The sequence below is a fragment of the Moschus berezovskii genome, chromosome 6 (genome assembly GCF_049115385.1).
Source record: "Moschus berezovskii isolate FMDL1 chromosome 6, NW_MosBer_1.0, whole genome shotgun sequence".
In the NCBI taxonomy this organism is placed as follows: domain Eukaryota; kingdom Metazoa; phylum Chordata; class Mammalia; order Artiodactyla; family Moschidae; genus Moschus; species Moschus berezovskii.
In genome coordinates this window covers 79013398-79034618 of record NC_142465.1, presented here as the reverse complement: position 1 = coordinate 79034618, position 21221 = coordinate 79013398, and the positions used below count along the sequence as shown (strand labels likewise).

Below are 21221 nucleotides of genomic sequence, written 5' to 3'. Positions count from 1 at the left end.
TGAGACAGCTTTCAGAGCTCCTGTGCTGGTGTCAGCGAGGATTGGGGCATGGCTTGTATAGGTCTGCCCTTCTCTCTCTGGGTACAAACTACTTATTTAACATTTATTGAACCCTGTGATACGTTTAGGCAGTTTATAATGCTAGCTTTTCAGTTTCATAGTGAAGTAATTTTGATAATTTTCAGATTTATTAGAACCCTCTTAACATTTGAGCAGAAGGAGGCAGATAAGAGATAAGAGAATGAGGCACGCGGAGGAAGCGGCAGTCGGGGATCTTTCACAGTACTGTATAATTACCCCAGGGTTATCAAGTCTGGAACTACAATTATGTCCAAACATCTCTGTGTCTCTTCTGTAGATTATAAATTTCCTGAGGAGAGAGCAGTTTCTGATTCTGTTTTGGATTGCCCAGAGAGTCTGGTCTTCCTGATAGATTCAATAAATATTTGTTGAGATCAATTAAATAAACAAGCAGCTTAGCTTCTAAACTAAGCACAAAGGACAGAGTGCTAATTCGGTAGTTTTTGAATTTGATTCTCCAGGTCTTCATGCCATACTTCTCTGATCAGGTTGCTGGGCGCAGATGACTAGCCTGGTACTTGGCTTTAAAGTTTTTATCCTCTGCCTTGGTTATGCTATCACTAAGCAAAGTAAAGACAGGAATGTGGTTTATAGAAGAGTCAAAAGTACATCTAGCTGAGACTCAGCCCATTCTCCCCTACCACATACCTACCTAACTCCTTTCCATCTGACCTGTGTGTGTATGTGCTGAGTTTTGTCCAACTTTTTGCAACCTCATGGACTGTAGCCCCCTTGACTCCTCTGTCCATGGGATTTTCCAGGCAAGAATGCTGGAGTGGGTTGCTATTTCCTCCTCCAGGGGATCTTCCTGACTGAGGGATCAAACTCGCGTCTCCTACATCTCCTTCATTGGCAGGCAGATTCTTTACCACTGAGCTTGGGAAGCTTTGTATGGCCTTTGGGGACAATTAAAAAAAAAATACCTTAAAGGTATGATTCCTAGGTGAACCTGGAGGCTAATTGTATATGTACTCATATTTTTGTTACGTATGTGGAATTTGATGGGGTAGTGATGCTGGACATAATCTTAGAGACTCTTCCTCAACCCCATGTTTTACCAGTGACAAAATAGAGACCCAGAAAGGTCAACTAGTTCCTAGCCACGTGGAGAATTATTAGTTGGCCACCAAGACTGTCCTCCAGGTCTGCTAAGTCCTAGTTCTAGGCATTTATCACTCTACCAGAGAAGGCCTGTTTTTTTGTTTTTGTTTTTAAATTTTTTGTTAATAGAAAGCATCAATAAAACCCGACTTTCTGCAGAAATGAATAGTGGCACTTTAACTTAGGAATGTGAGTACAAAACCTTATCCCCTTTTGAATGCTATAACTATCCCAAAGTTTCTCTTTCTCTGCTTTTTGGATGATTTAGAAGACAGGACAAAAAGATAAAAGTTTCATCAAATGCATGCTTCATTTAAATGCATAAAGGAAAAAGTAGGCCACTTTGGATTCCCAAAAATAACATTTAAAAAAATCCCAAAATTGTGTAAAAAGGGATTTTAGTTTCACGAATTCTGTACTTTTCTGGCGGGAGGGTGGGGAGGGGTCGTCTGGGTTGGGGGAAGATGCTGGCTCTCTGAATGCTTTATGTTCTTATATGCCTCTTTTGTGTGTGGTGACCCCAGAACCGGAGAAATGTTCTCTAAAGGGTGACTTGGGGGGAAGGGATGAGAAAGTTGCAGGCGGGAAAGCTCAGCCTAGTGGTTTTAGAGAGGGTTGTTTCTTTTTTTAAGGAAAAGCCTGCTAGGAGCCTGGTCTTAACTGATTCCAGATGGGACTGCTCCAGTACAAAGGTTTTCAGTGTGTTTGGGATGGGGCAGACCAAGAGGGCCCCCTGAGCACTTCCTGTGCAGCTCGGCAATTGTACTCACCTAATCAGAAACAGTCCTTACTGTGGGGCCTTGCGAGCAGCCATCTCGGTCTGTCTTTGTGCCCGCTTCTGTGAACTGCCCTCTTCTCCTGCCCCGTTTATCTCCCCGTCCTCGTCTCCTTTCCTCTCTAATCTCTTCTCCGAATATATATGGGGACATATATATTCCTTATGGGGTGGGAGCCGTGGGGAGGAGGGGGAGGGGAAAGGAGAGGAAGGAAGAGGAAGGAGGGAGGAGGGTGGAACGGCCAAATTAAAGACAGATGCTGAAAGGCTTTTTTTCTGGACCTGGGAGCTGTTTGCTGGAAGTGGGTATTGGGAACATGAGAACGTGAAGCAGGCAGGGAAAACCAAGCCAACTCCATTTTTCAATTTTTTCAACCCCAATATCCTTTGCAAAGGGTTCAGAATAATACGTGGTTTGTTTATGTTATAAACTGAGTACCCCTGGCCCTCTCTGGCTGTGTGCCACAGGGTGAGTTTGACAGCGACTTTAAGCCCCAGCAGAGACAGAGAGGTATCTTGTGCTTACATCTCTTATGGCATTGTTGCCAGGGGAGGATGCCTCCTTCTGTGCCCTGACATAGGCTTGCGTTTGGCCAGCTCCTCAGCTACTGTAGGGCATCTCAGGCACTCTGCACAAGGGCAGAGAGGAGGTGATGCTCAGCTCTAGCTACTGAGTCGTTCTTGTGGGCCCTCCCGACTCCACCTGGGGCTGTGTTAGTATTTTATGTATAAACTGGATTTCCTCTTTTTATGCAGATGCCTGTTAACTCTTTGGTTCAAACGTATGCTTGGTGTTTGAATCTCAGTCTCCTGGATCTAGCTGATGAGTGCAGAAACTGTGGGCTCAGGGGTTCATCTAGGTCCTTGCACTTTCATCCCAATCCATTTGGCTGTTGTATTCATGTTGCTATATAAATTTGAATTTATTGCTCTTGTAAATTTGTAAAATTCTATGTAAGAATAAAATTCTCAACAACATTGCTTTTCCTGACCTGCCCTTTTAGTGTCCCTTTTGTCTTCCTGTAAATGTGATGACCACGTATTTCTCTTGTGCTAAATGTGGGCTGTATTGTCTAATGAAAAAGTTTTGTGCTGTTTTTAGGTATCAAGGTTGTCTGGGAGATGTAGTTTGGAAATGAAAATATTTGCATTTCTGGAATATTTTGATGTTAGTAGGAATAATGTTTGAAAATGGGATTTCTTAAGATAGGCCACGTGGTCACCCTTCTGGTCAGCGAGTCTTAGCAATATAACATTGAAACTAATGAATTTCTGTTGTTGTTTAGTTGCTAAGTTGTGTCTGACTCTTTGCGACCCCAGAGATGGTAGCCCACCAGGTTCCTCTGTCCACGGGATTCTCCAGACAAGAGTACTGGAGTGGGTTGCTGTTTAGTTCTCCAGGGGATCTTCGCCACCCAGGTCTCCTGCGTTGGCAGGCGAGTTCTTTACCACTGAGCCACCAGGGAAGTCCCACATTTAATATGAAGTGGCCTTAATTTCATTTGTAAATGGGGAGACCGCACTTGCCCAGTGTCACAAAGCTAGTGTCAGAGAGACAGGTCCTTAAAGATCATTTTTAAACTTATTTTTATTATCATCCTATTGCCTTTTTAGGCATGCCAATTAACTTCATGCCTTTGATGTAAAGCTGACACTGGAGAGAGGAAGGAGGTGAACCAGTTGTTTACATTCATAGAGAGACTTTGAGTCTTAAAAAGCTGCTTTTTTTTTTTAATTGGAATTTTTATGAGGGTTTTGTAGATTCACATGCAGTTGTATGAAAGCTGCTTCTGAAATGGTGAGAAGGCAGAGGTTCTGATTTAGAGGCGGATAGACGCCTTTCCTGGTCTTCTCACTTGACTTGACTAGATGGACCTTTGTTGGCAAAGTAATGTCTCTGCTTTTTAATATACTATCTAGGTTGGTCATAACTTTCCTTCCGAGGAGTAAGCGTCTTTTAATTTGATCGCCGAAGAATTGATGCTTTTGAACTGTGGTGCTGGAGAAGACCCTTGAGAGTCCCTTGGACTGCAAGGAGGTCCAACCAGTCCATTCTAAAGGAGATCAGTCGTGGGTGTTCATTGGAAGGACTGATGCTAAAGCTGAAACTCCAATACTTTGGCCACCTCATGCGAAGAGTTGACTCAATGGAAAAGACTCTGATGCTGGGAAGGATTGGGGGTGGGAGGAGAAGGGGACGACAGAGAATGAGATGGCTGGATGGCATCACTGACTCGATGGACATGAGTTTGAGTGAACTCCGGGAGTTTGTGATGGACAGGGAGGCCTGGTGTGCTGTGATTCATGGGGTCACAAAGAGTCGGACACAACTGAGCGACTGAACTGAACTGAACTGGTCTTCTGAGGCAGAGTGGAGGAAAACTAGATGGGGGGCCCTTGAGCCCTCTGCTCACCTTGGTGGCTGTCCACTCTCTGGTTTGCACACGTGTCAAACACTGGATGTAGTTTAGCATGAGAAGTACCCAGTTTCAGTCCTTGGTTCAAGCAGGCCACACCATGAAGCCTTGCTGATGTGTTTGGGCAGAGACAGAACTCAGAATGGAGGGCTAGATTGCAGGGGTGGGAGGTGTGGAGTTATCATAGACCTTGGGAGAAGTGAGTTAGAACTGATAGGGGTGAATCAACCAGGCATGTTTGGTTAGGATCACTAGGATGACTTCTTTCATTGTTTTCCTCTTAGCTTAGATGTCATCTTCCTGAGGAGGCTGTCTTTAACCCAAAGTACATCTACCACCATTTTTTTTTAAGCGTTTATTGTAATTTGTAGCTAAATATTTGTTTGTTTACTTGGTTAAAATATTTTCCCCCAACTTGGCTATACTTATGAAGGCAAGGACTGTGCCCTTTTTTTAATACTGTGTACATGGAAACTAGGCTAGTAGGTGTACCTATCATAAAAGTTTGTTGAATGAATAACTATCATGGGAAATTATAGTTCCTGCTGAAAATCTTAAATCTTAGTTGCCTTTTATTTTGCCTATTATTTTAGGTCAGAGTAGAGACTTGAAAACTTTCTGGATAAAAGAGTTTTAATCCCTTAGTATTCTTTTCTTCTTGTCATAAATTAGTAAAACATCTTATCTTGTGGTCATCACTTGAGTTCTGCTAATGGATTCTTGCATCATTTCAAAAAATATGTTTAAGGCTTAGAATTCCAGGCCATGAAGCATCTGGTCTACCTTGACCTCTAAAATTAGCAGACTTCCTCATTTCTCTCCTGTTCTACATATTCAGAAGAGTAGCATAATTCTGTTTTAATGCTTGTTACAAAAGAGAATAAAGAAAACTCGATGACTCTGGTTTAAAAACTCTCTGCTCGTCTTAATTGGTTTATTGGTTCTAACTTCTTATCCTGGAATTGACCTTTCTTAAATTTATCTTGATGAAGGGGTCACACTTGGCTTTTCCTTTTTAAGTAATCTTTGTCCCCAAGTCCAGGAAGAAAAAGTTAAGTAACAGTGGGTAAGAAAATTAGAAAACAGTATAGGAAAAAAGTGTAGAGTTCTATGGGTGTGTGAGTGTGTATGTGTGGGTGTGAGTGTGCTCAGCTGTGTTTAACTCTTTGCGACCCCATGGACTGTAGCCCACCAGGCTCCTCTGTCCATAAAATTTTCCGGGCAAAAATACTGGAGTGGGTTGCCATTTTCTACTCCAGGGGATCTCTCCAACTGAAGCATCAAACTGGAGTCTCCTGCATTTCCTTCATTGACAGGTGAATTCTTTACCACTGTGCCACCTGAGAAGCCTGTGTTTGTATATACATGTATATATTTATTTTCCCCTTCTCTGCCACATTCTTCTGTAACTAGAATGATATTTTTTTTCATTCTGGAAAATATTGCATGGTTTCTGGATTCAGTTATTTCTTTTAGGTAGTTGAGCTATAAAATACTGAAACTATAGCTGTTAACCTTATGAGAGTTATTAGAGAGTCCCTTGGACTGCAAGGAGATCAAACCAGTCCATCCTAAAGGAAATCAGTCCTGAATATTCATTGGAAAAACTGATGCCAAAGCTGAAACTCCAATACCTTGTATACCTGATGAAAAGAACTGACTCATTAGAAAAGATCCTTATTCTGGGAAAGATTGAAGACAGGAGGAGAAGGGGACGATAAAAGATGAGATGGTTGGATGGCATCACCAACTCGATAGACATGAGTTTGAGCAAGTTCCGGGGGTTGGTGATGGACAGGGAAGCCTGGCATGTTGCAGTCCATAGGGTCGCAAAGAGTCGGACATGGCTGAGCGACTGAACTGAACTGAATCTTACTAGGGCATTTGGTCTACACTTTTGAAAGTTGGTAAATGGTATGGTTTTTAGATGTGTGCATTGAAGCAGTAGAGCTTCCTGGGTAGTTCAGCTGGTAGGGAATCTGCCTATAATGCAGGAGACCCACGTTCGATTCCTGGGTGAGGCAGATTCCCTGGAAAACTGTTTTCCCGGGAAACTGCCCACTCTAGTATTCATGGGTTTCCCTGGTGGCTCAGATGGTGAAGAATCTGCCTGCAATGTGGGAGACCTGGGTTCGATCCCTAGGTTGGGAAAATCCCCTGGAGGAGGGCATGGCAACCCACTTCAGTATTCTTGCGTGGAGAATCCCTGTGGACAGAGGAGCCTGGCGGGCTACAGTCCATGCGGTCTCAAAGAGCTGGACAGTACTGAGCGACTAAGCACAGCACAGCACATTGAAGCAGTAGCTGTAATAAAGTAATTCTTTGTCCTTCTGTTCCTTCTTGTTGTTCAGTTGCTAAGTTGTGTCCAACTCTTTGCAACCCCATGGACTGCAGCACACACCCTTCCCTGCCCTTCACGCTCTCCCAGAGTTTGCTCAGTCATGTCCTATGAGTCGGTGATGCTATCTAACCATCTCATCCTCTGCCACCCTCTTCTGTCTTCAATCTTTTCAGCATCAGGTCTTTTTCAACGAGTTGTCTCTTTGCATTATGTGACCAAGTATTGGAGCTTCAGCATCAGTCCTTCCAGTGAATATTCAGAGTTGATTTCCTTTAGGATTGACTGGTTTGATTTCCTTCCTGTCCAACGGACTCTCAAGAGTCTTCTCCAGCACCACAGTTCACTGTTCCTTAGTGAAGTAGAAATGTGCTTGGAGAGTTGTGGGTGGTGGAGGATTGTTATTTTTGAGCTTTGACGTCAGTCAGTTCAGTTCAGTCGCTCAGTTGTGTCTGACTTTTTGCAACCCTATGGACTGCAGCATGTCAGGCTTCCCTGTCCATCACCAATTCCCGGAGCTTATTCAAACTCATGTCCATTGAATCGGTTAGCACCATCTTTTCATTTAAATGCACCATTAAGAAAGTAAAAAGGCATACCACAGAGTAGGAGAAGATATTTGCAATGTAGGTGTCTGGCTCAGATCCACAGCATATAAATAAATCAATATATAAAAGAGGTCCTATAAATCAATCTTTGAACAGGCCAGGAAAAAAAAAAGTAGGTAGGTACTTCACAAAAGATGATATCCAAATGCCCCTGAAGTGGTTATCATCAAATTAATCTTCAGGATAAAGCAAATGACCACAGTGAGATGCTGCTACAGTCTCCAGAATGACTGAAATGAAAGAGACAGATGTTACCAGGTGTTAATTCGGTTGTTCAGCATCAGGAGCCCTCACACACTGCTATTGAGGATGTTTGTTGGAACAACTTTGGAAAACAGGCAGTTGCAAATATCTGCCAAAGCTGAATGTTAGTGTGCCCTGTGATCAGCAATTCCACTGCAGATATACGCAATGTGTACACATGTGCACCAAACAATATGTGCAAGGATGTACATAGCAGTGTTTTTAGTAATAGCCCCAAACTAGAAATAACACAGTTGCCTTTCAACGGTACTAAAATATTTTTCAGTAAGTTAAAATTATATTTATAAAACAGAATACTTGACAGTATTGACAATGAATGAACTGTTGCTCTGTTCAACGGATGAAATGGTTTCACAAATATGATGTGGACTGTAAGAAGCCAGCCCCAAAGTATATAATGTGTGATTTCATTTGTATGAAACTTAAAAACAGGCAGATTGAATCTGTGGTGTTACAGTCATTCCTGTGAGCTGGTAGGAGTGACTTTGCCAGTGCCCTGAATGGGCTTCCAGGGTGCTGATCAGTTCAGTCGCTCAGTTGTGTCTGACTCTTTGTGACCCCATGGACTGCAGCACACCAGGCCTCCCTGTCCATCACCAACTCCCGGAGTTTATTCAAACTCATGTCCATCGAGTCAGTGATGGCGTCCATCGAGTCAGTGATGGCGTCCATCGAGTCAGTGATGGCATCCAACCGTCTCATCCTCTGTCGTCCCCATTTCCTCCTGTCTTCAATCTTTCCCAGCATCAGGGTCTCTTCACATGAGTCAGTTCTTCGCATCAGGTGGCCAGTATATTAGAGTTTCAGTTTCAGAATCAGTCTATCCAGTGAATATTTAGGACTGGTTTGATCTTGCAGTCCAAGAACTTTTAAGAGTCTTCTCCAGCACCACAGTTCAAAAGCATCAATTCTTCAGCGCTCAACTTTCTTTATAGTCCAACTCTCACATCCATACATGACCACTGGAAAAACCATAGCCTTGTCTAGACGGACCTTGGTAGGCAAAGTAATGTCTCTGCTTTTTAATATGCTGTCTAGGTTGGTCATCACTTTTGTTCCAACAAGTAAGCATCTTTTAATTTCCTGGCTGCAATCAGCATCTGCAGTGATTTTGGAGCCCAAAAAATAAAGTCAGTCACTGTTCCCACTGTTTCCCCATCTATTTGCCATGAAGTGATGGGACCAGATGCCATGATCTTCGTTTTCTGAATGTTGAGCTTTAAGCCAGCCTTTTCACTCTTTTCTTTCACTTTCATCAAGAGTCTTTAGTTCTTCTTTGCTTTCTGCCATAAGGGTGGTGTCATCAGCATATCTGAGGTTATTGATATTTCTCCTGGCAGTCTTGATTCCAGCTTGTGCTTTCTCCAGCCCAGCGTTTCTCATGATGTACTCTGCATAGAAGTTAAATAAGCAGGGTGACAGTACAGCCTCGACATACTCCTTTTCCTATTTGGAACCAGTCTGTTGTTCCATGTCCAGTTCTAACTGTTGCTTCCTGACCTGCATACAGGTTTCTCAAGAGGCAGGTCAGGTGGTCTGGTATTCCCACCTCTTTCAGAATTTTCCACAGTTTGTTTTGGTCCACACAGTCAAAGGCTTTGCCTTAGTCAATAAAGTAGAAGTAGATATTTTTCTGGAACTCTCTTGCTGTTTCGATGATCCAGCGGATGTTGGCAATTTGATCTCTGGTTCCTCTGCCTTTTCTAAAACCAGCTTGAACATCTGGAAGTTCACGGTTCATGTACTGTTGAAGCCTGGCTTGGAGAACTTTGAGCATTACTTTACTAGCGTGAGATGAGTGCAGTTGTGCGGTAGTTTGAGCATTCTTTGACATTGCCTTTCTTTGGGATTGGAATGAAGACTGATCTTTTCCAGTCCTGTGGCCACTGCTGAGTTTTCTAAATTTGCTGGCATATTGAGTGCAGCACTTCCACAGCATCATCATCTAGGATTTGAAATAGCTCAACAAGAATTCCATCACCTCCGCTAGCTATGCTTCCTAAGGCCCTACTTGAATTTGCATTCCAGGATGTCTGTCTCTAGGTGAGTGATCACACCATCATGATTATCTGGATTGTGAAGATCTTTTTTGTACAGTTCTTCTGTGTATTCTTGCCACCTCTTCTTAATATCTTCTGCTTCTCTTAGGTCCCTACCATTTCTGTCCTTTATCGAGCCAATCTGTGCATGAAATGTTCCCCTGGTACCTCTGATTTTCTTGAGGAGATCTCTAGTCTTTCCCATTCTATTGTTTTCCTCTATTTCTTTGCATTGATCACTGAGGAGGACTTTCTTATCTCTCCTTGCTATTCTTTGGAACTCTGCATTCAAATGGGTGTATCTTCCCTTTTCTCCTTTGCCTTTTGCTTCTCTTCTCTTCACAGCTATTTGTAAGGCCTTCTCAGACAGCCATTTTGCTTTTTTCTTTTCCATGGGGATGGTCTTGGTTCCTGTCTCCTGTACAGTGCCACGAACCTCTGTCCGTAGTTCATCAGGTACTCTTATCGGATCTAATCCCTTCGATCTATTTCTCACTTCCACTGTATAGTTGTAAGGGATTTGATTTAGGTCATATCTGAATGGTCTAGTGGTTTTCTCCACTGTCTTCAATTTCAGTCTGAATTTGGCAGTAAGGAGTTCATGATCCACAGTCAGCTCCCAGTCTTGTTTTTTTGCTGACTGTATAGAGCTGCTCTATACAGGGTGCTGATAGTGTTCTTTTTTTTTTTTTTTTTAAACCTAGAAACTTGTTTACATGGGTGGGTTCACTTCGTGGAAATTCACTGAGTTGTATGCTTCTGATTATTTTTCCCATTTCTGTATATATAGTCACTTCGTTAAAAAGTTTGCTTAAAAATTAGATTCCACTTTTGACCTGTGAGTGTTTTAGCCTATAGATGGCTTTCTCTCTCTCATACATTGCTGTTTTTGTTAAGTTGCTAAGTTGTATAAACTCTCTGCAACCCCATGGACTGCAACACACCAGGCTTCCCTGTCCTTCACCATCTCCCTGAATTTGTTCGAACTCATGTCCATTGAGTTGGTGATGCCATCCCACCATCTTGTTCTCTGTTGTCCACCCTGTTCCTCCTGTCTTCAGTCTTTCTCAGCATCAGGTTCTCTCATACATACACTACTCCTTTGCCTGCCAAAATTGGCAGGTTGTGTGTATGTTCAGTCGCTCAGTAGTCAACTTTTAGAACCCCATGGACTGTAGCCCACCAGGCTCCTCCATCCATGGGATTTTCCAGGCAAGAATACTGGAGTGGTTTGCTTTGCCCTCCTCCAGGGAATCTTCTCCACCTGGGGACTAAACCCATGTCTTTTGAGTCTCCTGCATTGGCAGGTGGATTCTTTACCACTGTGCCACCTGGGATGCTTAGGTTGTGGGAACCCACATGCATTTATGTGTTTATGTATTAGAGATGTTGTATGGACGTGAAGATGCTTCTTTTATTAATGTAAATATGCTTGTCAAATAGTCAACCTATCGAGTTTCAAATGATGAATCAACTCCGCTGATCACTGTTTAAACCAGTTCTCTGAGAGGAATAAGGAAACTTTCACTCTGCCTCACAGAACAGCAAATTGGGAATTTGCTCTACAAATAGAAGAACCTCTTCATTAAATATTCTCAGTCACTAAAGGCTTCATTTTCAGAAGAATACACCTCCTTTTAAGCTTTATTCTTTTAAAAAAATTAAGATGTAATTGAAATATAACATTGAAATATGTGTACATAGCAAATGATCACTATAATATGGCTAGTTAACATACATCACCACACAAAATTTTTTTCTTGCGGTAAGAATTTTTAAGATCTATACTCTCCTAACAACTTTCAGATATATAGTAGAGTATTATTAACTGTAGTCACCATGCTGTCTGTTAACATCCCCATTTCTTATTTACTTTGTAACTGGAAGTTTGTACCTTTTGACCATCTTCACCCATCTCTCACCCCAACCACCAGTCTGTTCTCTGTTAGGATATTTTTTTGTTTTGTTTGTTTAAGATTGCTCATGTAAATGAGGTCTTAGAGTGTTCATCTTTCTCTGTGTGAATTTTTTCACTTATCCTCATGCCCTCAAGATTCATCTTTGTTGTTGCAGACATCAAGATTTTCTTCTTTTTATCGCTAAATCATATTCTATTGTGTATATTTATACACCACATTTTCTTCATTCATCCGTCCATCAGTGGATACTTGGGTTGTCTCCATGTCTTGGCTTTTGTAAATAATGCTACAGTGAACTTGGGTGTGTGGATACTTTTAGAATTAGTGCAGTGCTTTTGTTTCTTTCGGATAAATACCCAGACATGGAATTACTGGATCATATGGTAGTCCTATTTTTAATTGTTTGAGGAACCTCCATACTGTTTTCCATAGTGCGTGCAACACTTAACATTCCCACCAGCAGTGCACAAAGGGTCCCTTATCTCCACATCCTTGTAATTTCTTGTCTTTCTGATAATAGCCATCCTATCAGGTGTGAGATGATACTTCATTAAGGTTTTGACTTTCATTTCCCTGATGATCTGTGAATGTTTAGCAGCTTTTCGTGTACCTGTTGGCCATCTGTAGGTTTTTGTTGGAAAAATGTCTATTTAGATCCCCTTCTCATTTTATAATCAGATTGTTTGTTTTGCTATTGAGTTGTATGGGTTCTTTTTATATTTTGGATATTAACCCCACCTGATATGGGTTCTCTGTGTATTTTGGTTATTAACCTCATCTGATCCTGTATATTGTCAGATACATGATTTGCAAATCTCTTCTTCTATACGGTAGGTTGCCTTTTCATTTTGTTGGTGGTTTCTTTTGCTGTGGAGAGGCGTTTTATTGACCTTTATCATGGCAACTAAAAAGATAGGAACTCTTCACATGATACTAAAAAAATTTCCCTCCTTTACTCTGGAAGTTAACTCAAAATAAGGCAGTTTAGGAAAACCTAACCTTGTTGAGGTAGAGAATCCTGTTGCATTGACTTCTCCCAACAGGTCATCTCTTTCAGCTCTCAGCCTGGCCTTAGTTAAGTACTTGAAAGTCCTCCTAAGTTTTCCATCTTGTCTTCTGACCATACCATCGTAAAAATTCATTCTCTATCCCTGGAAGGCCCTTACCTATCTTAGGGAACTCCTGAAATTCCTTTCCCATGACGCTTGCTGGAGGTCCCCATGTCTCTCATGTCCTCTCATTTTACCATATATATTCGTCTCTGCCATGTCACATACCACACATAACTGTTTATTTGTCTTCTAGTACTAGCCTTTTGAGATTTATCAATTGACCTGTGGTAGAGGTTCAATGAATATTGAAAGGATGAATGATTGGGCATATTTTCTGAAAGACGATAGCTGTTTTCTGCAGATTAGAAGTCAGTTATAATATTTGATATTGTTAGATACAGGAGTGTGTATTTACAGCAGAGGGCATATTGTGAGAGGAGGAGAGAGTGATGCTAACTGGTTCACATGGGTATCAGACATGTGACCTTGGCCTCTTTAGCATTGTCCTCTAACAGCTGATACAATTTTAGTGGAATCCCTGGAGAAACACTTTGAAATATTCTGGTTCTATGTGCAGAATTTAGAAATCGTAAATCTAACATATAGATCTTGACTGCACAGGGTTTACAGATTAAAACCAGCAGATGAGACTCTGTCAGCATCAGGATGTTATAATTGGGCCTGTGTAGGCATTAGCCAGTGATAATTTTGTTCATCTTGAATATTATAAAGTTAAATTCCAGAATATGTTATCTGAAGTTTTATCATTTCACTTCAGCATATAATTTCTCAAGCCAATTTTAATTTTAAAAGATGTGAGTAGAATCGTTGCCATTTGTCCAGAAGTTTAGACTAATAGGATTAGATTAAGAAATGAATAAGTATGGAGTGCCTGCTCGGGATTTAAAACTGTTCAGTTCAGTTCAGTTCAGTGTTACCTAAAAAGTGTGACTTTGACCTTGATGTTAAGCAGCCTGTATTTTATTGATGATATAAGAAAACACAGATACATAGTGATTTCTGACTGTTTCTTTCCACCCCAAACTGTCTATAAATGGGAGGCCAAGCAGAAAAGACACAGGCTGTGAGTTCAAACAGACCCAGGTTAGAATCTTGGCTTTTAAAAAAATTAAATAATGAGTTATATGATTGTGGTCACATTGACTTCTCTGGAATTGTTGTTTATCTGTGTGCTAAGAGAGGTAAGAATATATGCAAATTGTAGTTTTTTATTTATTTTTGAGAGTTAATAACATTCCATACGAAACTTCTGGCAATATGATAAGTGCACTTTAATGGGTGTTTGAATGAAAGTGAAGTCGCTCAGTTGTGTCTGACTCCTTGTGACCCAATGGACTGTAGCCTACTAGGCTCCTCCATCCATGGGATTTTCCAGGCAAGAGTACTGGAGTAGGTTGCCATTTCCTTCTCCAGGGGATTTTCCCGATCCAGGGATTGAACCTGGGTCTCCCGCATTTACCATCTGAGCCACATAAATACAGTTTTATTTGCAGCAGTCAGCTTAGTCCAGGCCACTGTTGATAGATTTCATGATGATAGCTAATGTAAGTCAAGCTCCGTAGTTGATTGGATGGGCAATCTTGGAAACTGCTTCAGTCTTCCTATTGTGGAGGAAAGTAAGTGACCTTCTCTTTGTTTATTAAGGAGAATTGTTAGAAGAGCGTTCATCATATTTAGCCTGTGGAACCGTCTGACCAGTGGTATCACACAGGGAATGGTTTGTTACGGAGTCCACGTGGAGTGCGATAAGGAAGCAGAGGTCTCAGAGATGGACATGTCGCGCTGTGTTCCTCCTCCATCTCCTCCTCCCCTTATCTGCCTCCCCATGTGAGTTTCAGTTGTTTACTAGCAAATACTGTGTCCTTTGCTGTCTTCTATAGCAGTTGTGAAGCTTATTCTGGATGCCTGTGTGTTAACTAGTGGGGCATTTGGACTTTGCTGAAAGTTCCAAATTTTTTAAGTTCTGTTTGGGGCAAATGACTATTTCTTATTGCATGAAATCATTTTCCTTTCATGTCTGTTTTTTCACTGGAGAGTTGGTGCCCTGGAGCAGAGTCTCCGCCCTGCAAACCCAAAACACAGTTTTTCTGGGTGTGTCTTATTTTAATCCAATCCTTTTCATACTATAAGGCTCTGACCTGCTTGGAGCCTTATACTTGGTTACAATTAATGCTTTGTCCTTTAGAGTCATATATGACTGGCCACTGGGTTGACTCAGCATTTAGCTATCAAATATGGCTCTGAGAAAAAGTTATGTCCTTAGAAATGGGCAGCTGCACTGGAAAATGAAACCTTGGTCCATACTGAGTCATTTAGGGAAAGTGAGTGGCAGTTCAAAATTAAAGTTAGGACTAGGCAAAGAAAGGGCGGGGCCAGCTCCAAAGTTGAGAACTAGTCAAAAATCAGCTGGATTTTACTAGAAGTAGAGACCTTTGGGGGAGCTTTCTGTGATTCAAGAAGTTATGTATACTTTGTGCTATATCTGTGATTATGAACGGATTATTTTTTAGAAGTTGGCATGTTCTTCCTTTGTGGATAGTTGATTTCTGTTAATGTCCACAAGAATTTCACTACTACTGAGATGTCAGCTTACACTTTATTCAGTCCCTTTGGCCCAGGGACTTAAACTACTTTACATTAATTTTGTCAGTAATTCTTAAAACATCCTGTGTGGAAGCTTCTTTTGACATGAGGGATGTCAGAACTTGCTTTAGTTTACGTAGCAGGTCAGTCTCTGGGATGGAAAATTTGACCCATGATTTGTGGTTCTAGGATTAGCATGTTTGGTCCCTGAAGTGTGCAGTCTTTCAACTTCATTTTTCTCCCCTTTTCTTCCTCCTGTTTTCCCTCTGCTGGAGGAAATAATATCAAGCAAATAGGGAGAGAATTGGTCTTCTAAGTGGTTAGAGACTTAGGAATTCTGCCTCTAGGCACAGAGTTTCGGATCCTTGGCTTGGGATGGAAGGAAACAACAGAAGACTGATACTCCGTGACATGTCCTAACTGGTTTTTTGACCAGTGCGTACTTTTATTTTTGTTCTTTTTTCCCCCCTTGTTGCGAGAAGAGGAGGCTGAGAATTTTCTCTGTGCCAGCCTTATATGTGGGACAGTCCAGATGTTTTTAATGCTCAGCAGATACCATTACTTGCTTTAGGTTGGGGGCCAGAGAGGAGGAGGTGAAGCAGCCACTTTGGGGTGGGGTTGGAAGGAGGAGGGTGGAATGTAGGAAGGAGGACGTTTCTCTGTGTTTTCTTAGTCATAGGACTCTGAATCCCAAGTAGCTAAATTTAGCACAGGTTCCTGTTGAAAGCATCATTTTTTTGGGGGCGGGTGGTGAGGGGAGAACGGAAAACCTTTTTGTGTATCCTGCTCCATGAAGCCAATAGGGAAGCAGGAGGAGGTGAGGTTGCCATGGAGATGGTAGCTGTGTGCAAGGGGAGAGCAGCAGGGTTTAGAATTCCAGGAAGGAAGAGAGAGTGATGTCATCAGATTCCATGGACCAGCCCAGGAACCCCTGTGAGGTTGGTGGGGAGTTGGGTGTGCGTGGGGGGTGGTGGATGGGAGTTTGTGCAAGGGAATTGTGGCTTCACTAAGGTGTGGGGAGTCCAGTTCAAGCAGAGAGGTTGGTTGTGTGGAATCGTGCTGATCTGCGTTAATGCCTGCTTTTTAAAAATCTGTATATCATTCTGAATTTGCAGAATATTTTCTTTGTCAAAAGGAACAAAGGAGCTAATCTAGATGTTGAAATATAGTACCTTCTTAGAGTTCTGTTCCCTGTAGTATTTGTGTGTGCCTTTATCCCTTGTATGTGAGGGTATTTGTGCACCTATTTTGGATCTATATTTGCCTTTGTAGGATGCCTTTTATGGTACTGCATGCAGTTCAGTGCTTTATTATTAATGCTTGATTGTTGTGTTTATTTTTCTATGAATGGGTGTGTATAAATAAAGCACGGTTTTTATTTTTTAAAAATTTGAAAGAAAAAGCGTTGCTTTTGCAGCAGAAAACGGCATGCTTCAGGACAGTCATTCTGAACATACGCGTGCGTGTCTGGACTGATGCTGAAGGGCAAATGTGTTTCTTTTGGAATGACTGAGGGGCCAAATATTCTAAAAAACAAATACAACTGAATATGTGCATCCAGGTGAATATTGTCTTTCAAAATAGCCACTTTGACTGTGGTGATATAACCACTGTGCAAAACATAAAGAACTCTCCTTTGGAATCAGCTTCAGAGATGAGTGATGAGGAAAACATTTTTAATACCTGACACCGCATTTTTTATTTAAAAAGAATTCCTAGCTTGATCAGACACTGGCTTTCTTTGAATTGACTTTTCCTGATTTGGGGTTGTCAAGAAATCAAATCTATGTTCAAACGATGAGCTTTTGTCCCAGTTAAGGATATTTAAAGTCATAGGTTTAGTTTCTGAAGGCGTTTTCATTTTCAGATCAAGAGCTCCTAGATTATGTAGTTTGGCAGTGGCTACATGATTGATGAAAGCATATGAGGAAGAAGAGTGTTCTGTGGTGTGTCTGAGGGCACAGATTGACTTTAGGTCTGCACCCTGTTCTCCTACTCAGTGACTGACCTTGGACAGCTAGCAGTCTCGTGGTGCATTGGTTTCCTTATGTCTAAAACAGGGATGGTAGTGCTATGAATACCAACCTTACAGTGTGGTGCTGAGGGTAAGTAAACTAATATGAAAAACACTTAAACATTTAGTATATGCTCAGTCAGTGCTTGCTTTGGCTGTTGTCATTAACAATTATACATTTCTTTGGATTACAAAATTATGAAGTAGATGATTTCAGACACCACTGAACGTCCAGGAGGGAGGGCCTTGGGAATCTGTAATTGTTCAGTGATTCCCAGATGATTGTGATGAGCAGCCAGGTTTGAGAACCACTGCGTTTAATCTACTTTGAGTACGGCCCCAGCACTAGATGTGTCATCATTTCCTGAGATCTTATTAGAAATGCAGAGTCTCAGGTACCCCACCAAACCCACTGAATAAGAATCTGCATTTTTAACAGGGTACACTGCAGTGACCTGTATGCATGTTAAAATTTAAGAAACACTGATTTTCTTCTACCAATGAGGGTAATTGGGTGATAACTCCAAGTTAAAAGGTAGATTGCGCTCATGCTTCTTCTCAGTCATATTCTACTCTTTGTCACCCCATGGACTGTTGCCCACCAGGCTCATCTGTTGATGGAATTTTCCAGGCAAGAATACTGGAGTGATTTGCCATTTCCTACTTGCAGGGATCTTCCCAACCCAAGATTAAACCTGCCTCTCTTAAATCTCCTGCATTGGCAGGTAGATTCTTTACCACTGCGCCACCTGGGAAGTCCCTTCCTCCCCCCAAAAACTGGATTATCTGTTACTCTCATTGGTAGAAGAGAAACAGTCAGGCTAAGCCAGTTTGAGCTTGCACTTCCCTTCCCTGTTGCCTAGCCTGAAAATAAACGCTTTTCTGGACTAAATCACCGAATAATGGAAAGAATAGAGCTATAATTGTGCCTCTGGCCCTACCACTTATTAGCTGTTTGGCCTCGATCTAGTCATTCAGCCTCTCTGAATCTCAGCGTCTTCAACTGATCATGGAAATAACACCTAGCCCATGAAATAATGGAGTGGAGCTTGTTCAAGAATTAAGGTGTGATGAGATCTGATAGAGACAGCCCTCTCATGAATTCATAGTAGTTGACCATATGCTTTAATTTAAGTGTGTGTTTTTTTAAAAATTGCTGTTAAAAAAAAAAACCCACCACAAATTCAGATGATTTCATTTGAAGTCTTTTAGGCTAGTTCCAAGCAAGAATTGACATGGCATTTATCAGAAGATCTTTGAATTGTAATGAGCATTGTCTCCTTTCTGACCAGGAGACTTATAGGATAAGAGGAAGTTTGGGTACTTACACTGGGGACACCAGAAGTAGATGGGGGAGAGTTTAGGTCAGAGGATTGTTAGTTGTAGACAGAAGGGCATTGGAAGCAACAGCAAGAGTAGGAAACAGAAAGGCCCATTGTCACTCAGCCATACATATCTTAGGGGACTGAGGGGTAAGAGAGGATTGTGAACTCAAAGTATATAATAAGAATTGTTATAATAGCTTTCCTCTTTCCTCTAGAGGGTGGCGTGGTGCTTTGTATATATTATGCCTGATCTTAATGTCTCTACAGGCACAGTAGATCAGCGAGGTTGAGTAATTTGCCCTAAGTCACTCAGCTAATAGCAACAGAGCTGAATCATGTTGAATAGTAACGTGAGCGATGAAATGATTATAAAAGTGAAATTTTAATAGCTATTGTATGCCAGTTAAAATACAATTTATTATGTCTGTATTGACCTTTTGGGCTAAAGGATTGACATGTTAGCCTGTCTCAAAGGATATTTGGAATGCTGCAGAGTTATCCTTTTGGGATATATTTCCTTTATACTCTTGAGGCTAATTTAGATGATTTTTGTTTGTTTGTTTTTGTTTTTTCAGTCTTCAGTTCAGTGAAATAGCAGTTTCAACTGAGTATCACAACATAAGAGTTGTTTGACCATGGGATTTTGACCTTGACCCATGATAAGAGATCCATTTTACATGACAGACTAGTGTAGTTAGGTGTTTATCTGTATATATATGACCAAAACACGTTTCATGGAGTAATTCTTGCCCTTATTATTAAAGCATGACATACTTGATTCTTTCTGTTTCAAAATTCTGTTATAGTCCAGTATACTCATCTTGAAAAGTGTGGTCCATGGACAGCACCCCCACCCCCGGCCCCGCAAGGTGCACCAGAACCTTTTAGGAGGTATTCAAGGTCAACACTCTTCATAACATTAAGATGTTCTTTGCTTTTCCTACTATGTTGACATTTGCACTGATGTATAAGCAATGATGGGTCATCCTAGTGTGAGTCAAGGCCCCTGCACCAAACTGTACTGGTTAGTAGTCATTATTTTTTTTTCACCACCACAGTCTTGCACTTAAAGGAGAGAGGGGGGAAGCAGTTTCATTGCTGTCATATAATGAAATGTGTCAGTATTGAGAAGATCTTTATAATTTAGTGAACAAGTATTTTATAAATGAGCAATGCTTGTTGTTACATAATCATGATAGGTAAAAAAATCGTTCAAAATACAGGACAGGCCAATGGATTTTATGAAAAATTCACTGATATGCATTGCCACACTGAAACTAACTTTTAAGGAACTGTCACTTTGCAAGTTTTGATATTATATTAAGGAAGAATATCCATAGATATGTGAAAGTACTCCTACTTTTTACAAACACATATCTGTAGGAGGCAAAATTTTCTTCATATACTTTCATCAAAATAAAATATCACAACAGATTGAAAGCAGAAGCAGGTATCTTAGCCATCTTCTATTAAGTTGGCTGTGAAAGATATTTGCAGAAAAATGTATTACAATAGCACTGTTCTCACTACATTTTTTTGTGTTTCTTTCCTTTAAATTTATTTTTAATTGGAGGATAATTGCTTTGCACTATTGTGTTTGTTTCTGCCATACATGTGCATGAATCAGACATAGGTGTACAGATGTCCCCTCCCTCTTGGACCTCCCTCCCTCCCCTGCAGATTGTCACATAGCACTGGCTGTCTGTTTTCCATGTGGTAATGTGTATATTTCAGTATACATTGTATATGTTGTCCCACCCTCTTCCTTCCCCAACTGTGTCCAGCAAGTCTGTTCTTTATCTGCATCACCATTGCTGCCCTGCTACCATCTTTTCTAGATTCCATATATATGTGTTAATATATGATATTTGTTTTTCTCTTTCTCACTTACTTCACTCTGCATAATAGGCTGTAGGTTCATCCACCTCATTAGAACTGACTCAGATGTGTTCCTTTTTATAGCTGAGTACTGTTTCACTGTATATATGTACCACAACTTCTTTATCCATTCATCTGTTGATAGACATCTAGGTTGCTTTCATATCCTAGCTATTGTAAGTAGTGCTGCAGTAATATTGGGGTAGATGTGTCTTTTTCAATTATGGTTTCCTCAGGGTTTAAATGCCCAGGAGTGGGTTTGTTGGGTCATGAAGTGAAGTGAAGTGAAGTGAAAGTCGCTCAGTCGTGTCCGACTCTTTTCAACTGCATGGACTGTAGTCCATGTAATTCTCCAGGGGATCTTCCCAACCCAGGGATCGAACCCAGGTCTCCCACATAGCGGATGGATTCTTAACCATCTGAGTTGGGTCATATGTTAGTTTTATTCCTAGATTTTTAAGGAATCTTCATACTGTTCTCTATAGTGGCTGTATCAAAATAGTTAATTTTTGTAAAAGCTTTCATGTTAGCATAGTGGTTTATTACTGGTATTTTAAAATGAATTAACAAATAGTTTTAAAACTGCAGTTTTAGTTTCTAATAGGCAAATACTAATCTTTATTAACTCCCATAAACAAAAGTTCTCTGGGATCTCTAGTAATTTTTAAGAGTGAAAAGACATTCAAAGACCAAAAAGTTTGAGAACTGCTGCTTTAACTTTTGATTTTATAATAATGATTGAGATCTCTTAAATCAATCATGAATGGGTCTTGACTCAGTTTGAAAGTATACTGAGCCAGATAGGA

The 21221-nt window shown here is 41.0% G+C and overlaps 1 protein-coding gene across 22 annotated transcripts in view; it reads left to right on the top strand.

Moving 5' to 3' along the window:
- The window catches only part of RBFOX2 (RNA binding fox-1 homolog 2), a 299196-nt gene that overhangs the window by 49558 nt on the left and 228417 nt on the right, over positions 1-21221 (top strand). The window contains exon 1 of one of the 22 annotated variants that reach the window (XM_088837173.1): positions 15982-16136. The exons of the other annotated variants lie outside the window; for them this stretch is intronic. Coding sequence (XP_088693299.1) covers positions 16095-16136 — 42 coding nt within the window. The 5' untranslated portion in view covers positions 15982-16094. Of the gene's footprint in view, positions 1-15981; positions 16137-21221 lie in introns of those variants that run through there. 22 annotated transcript variants of the gene reach the window in all.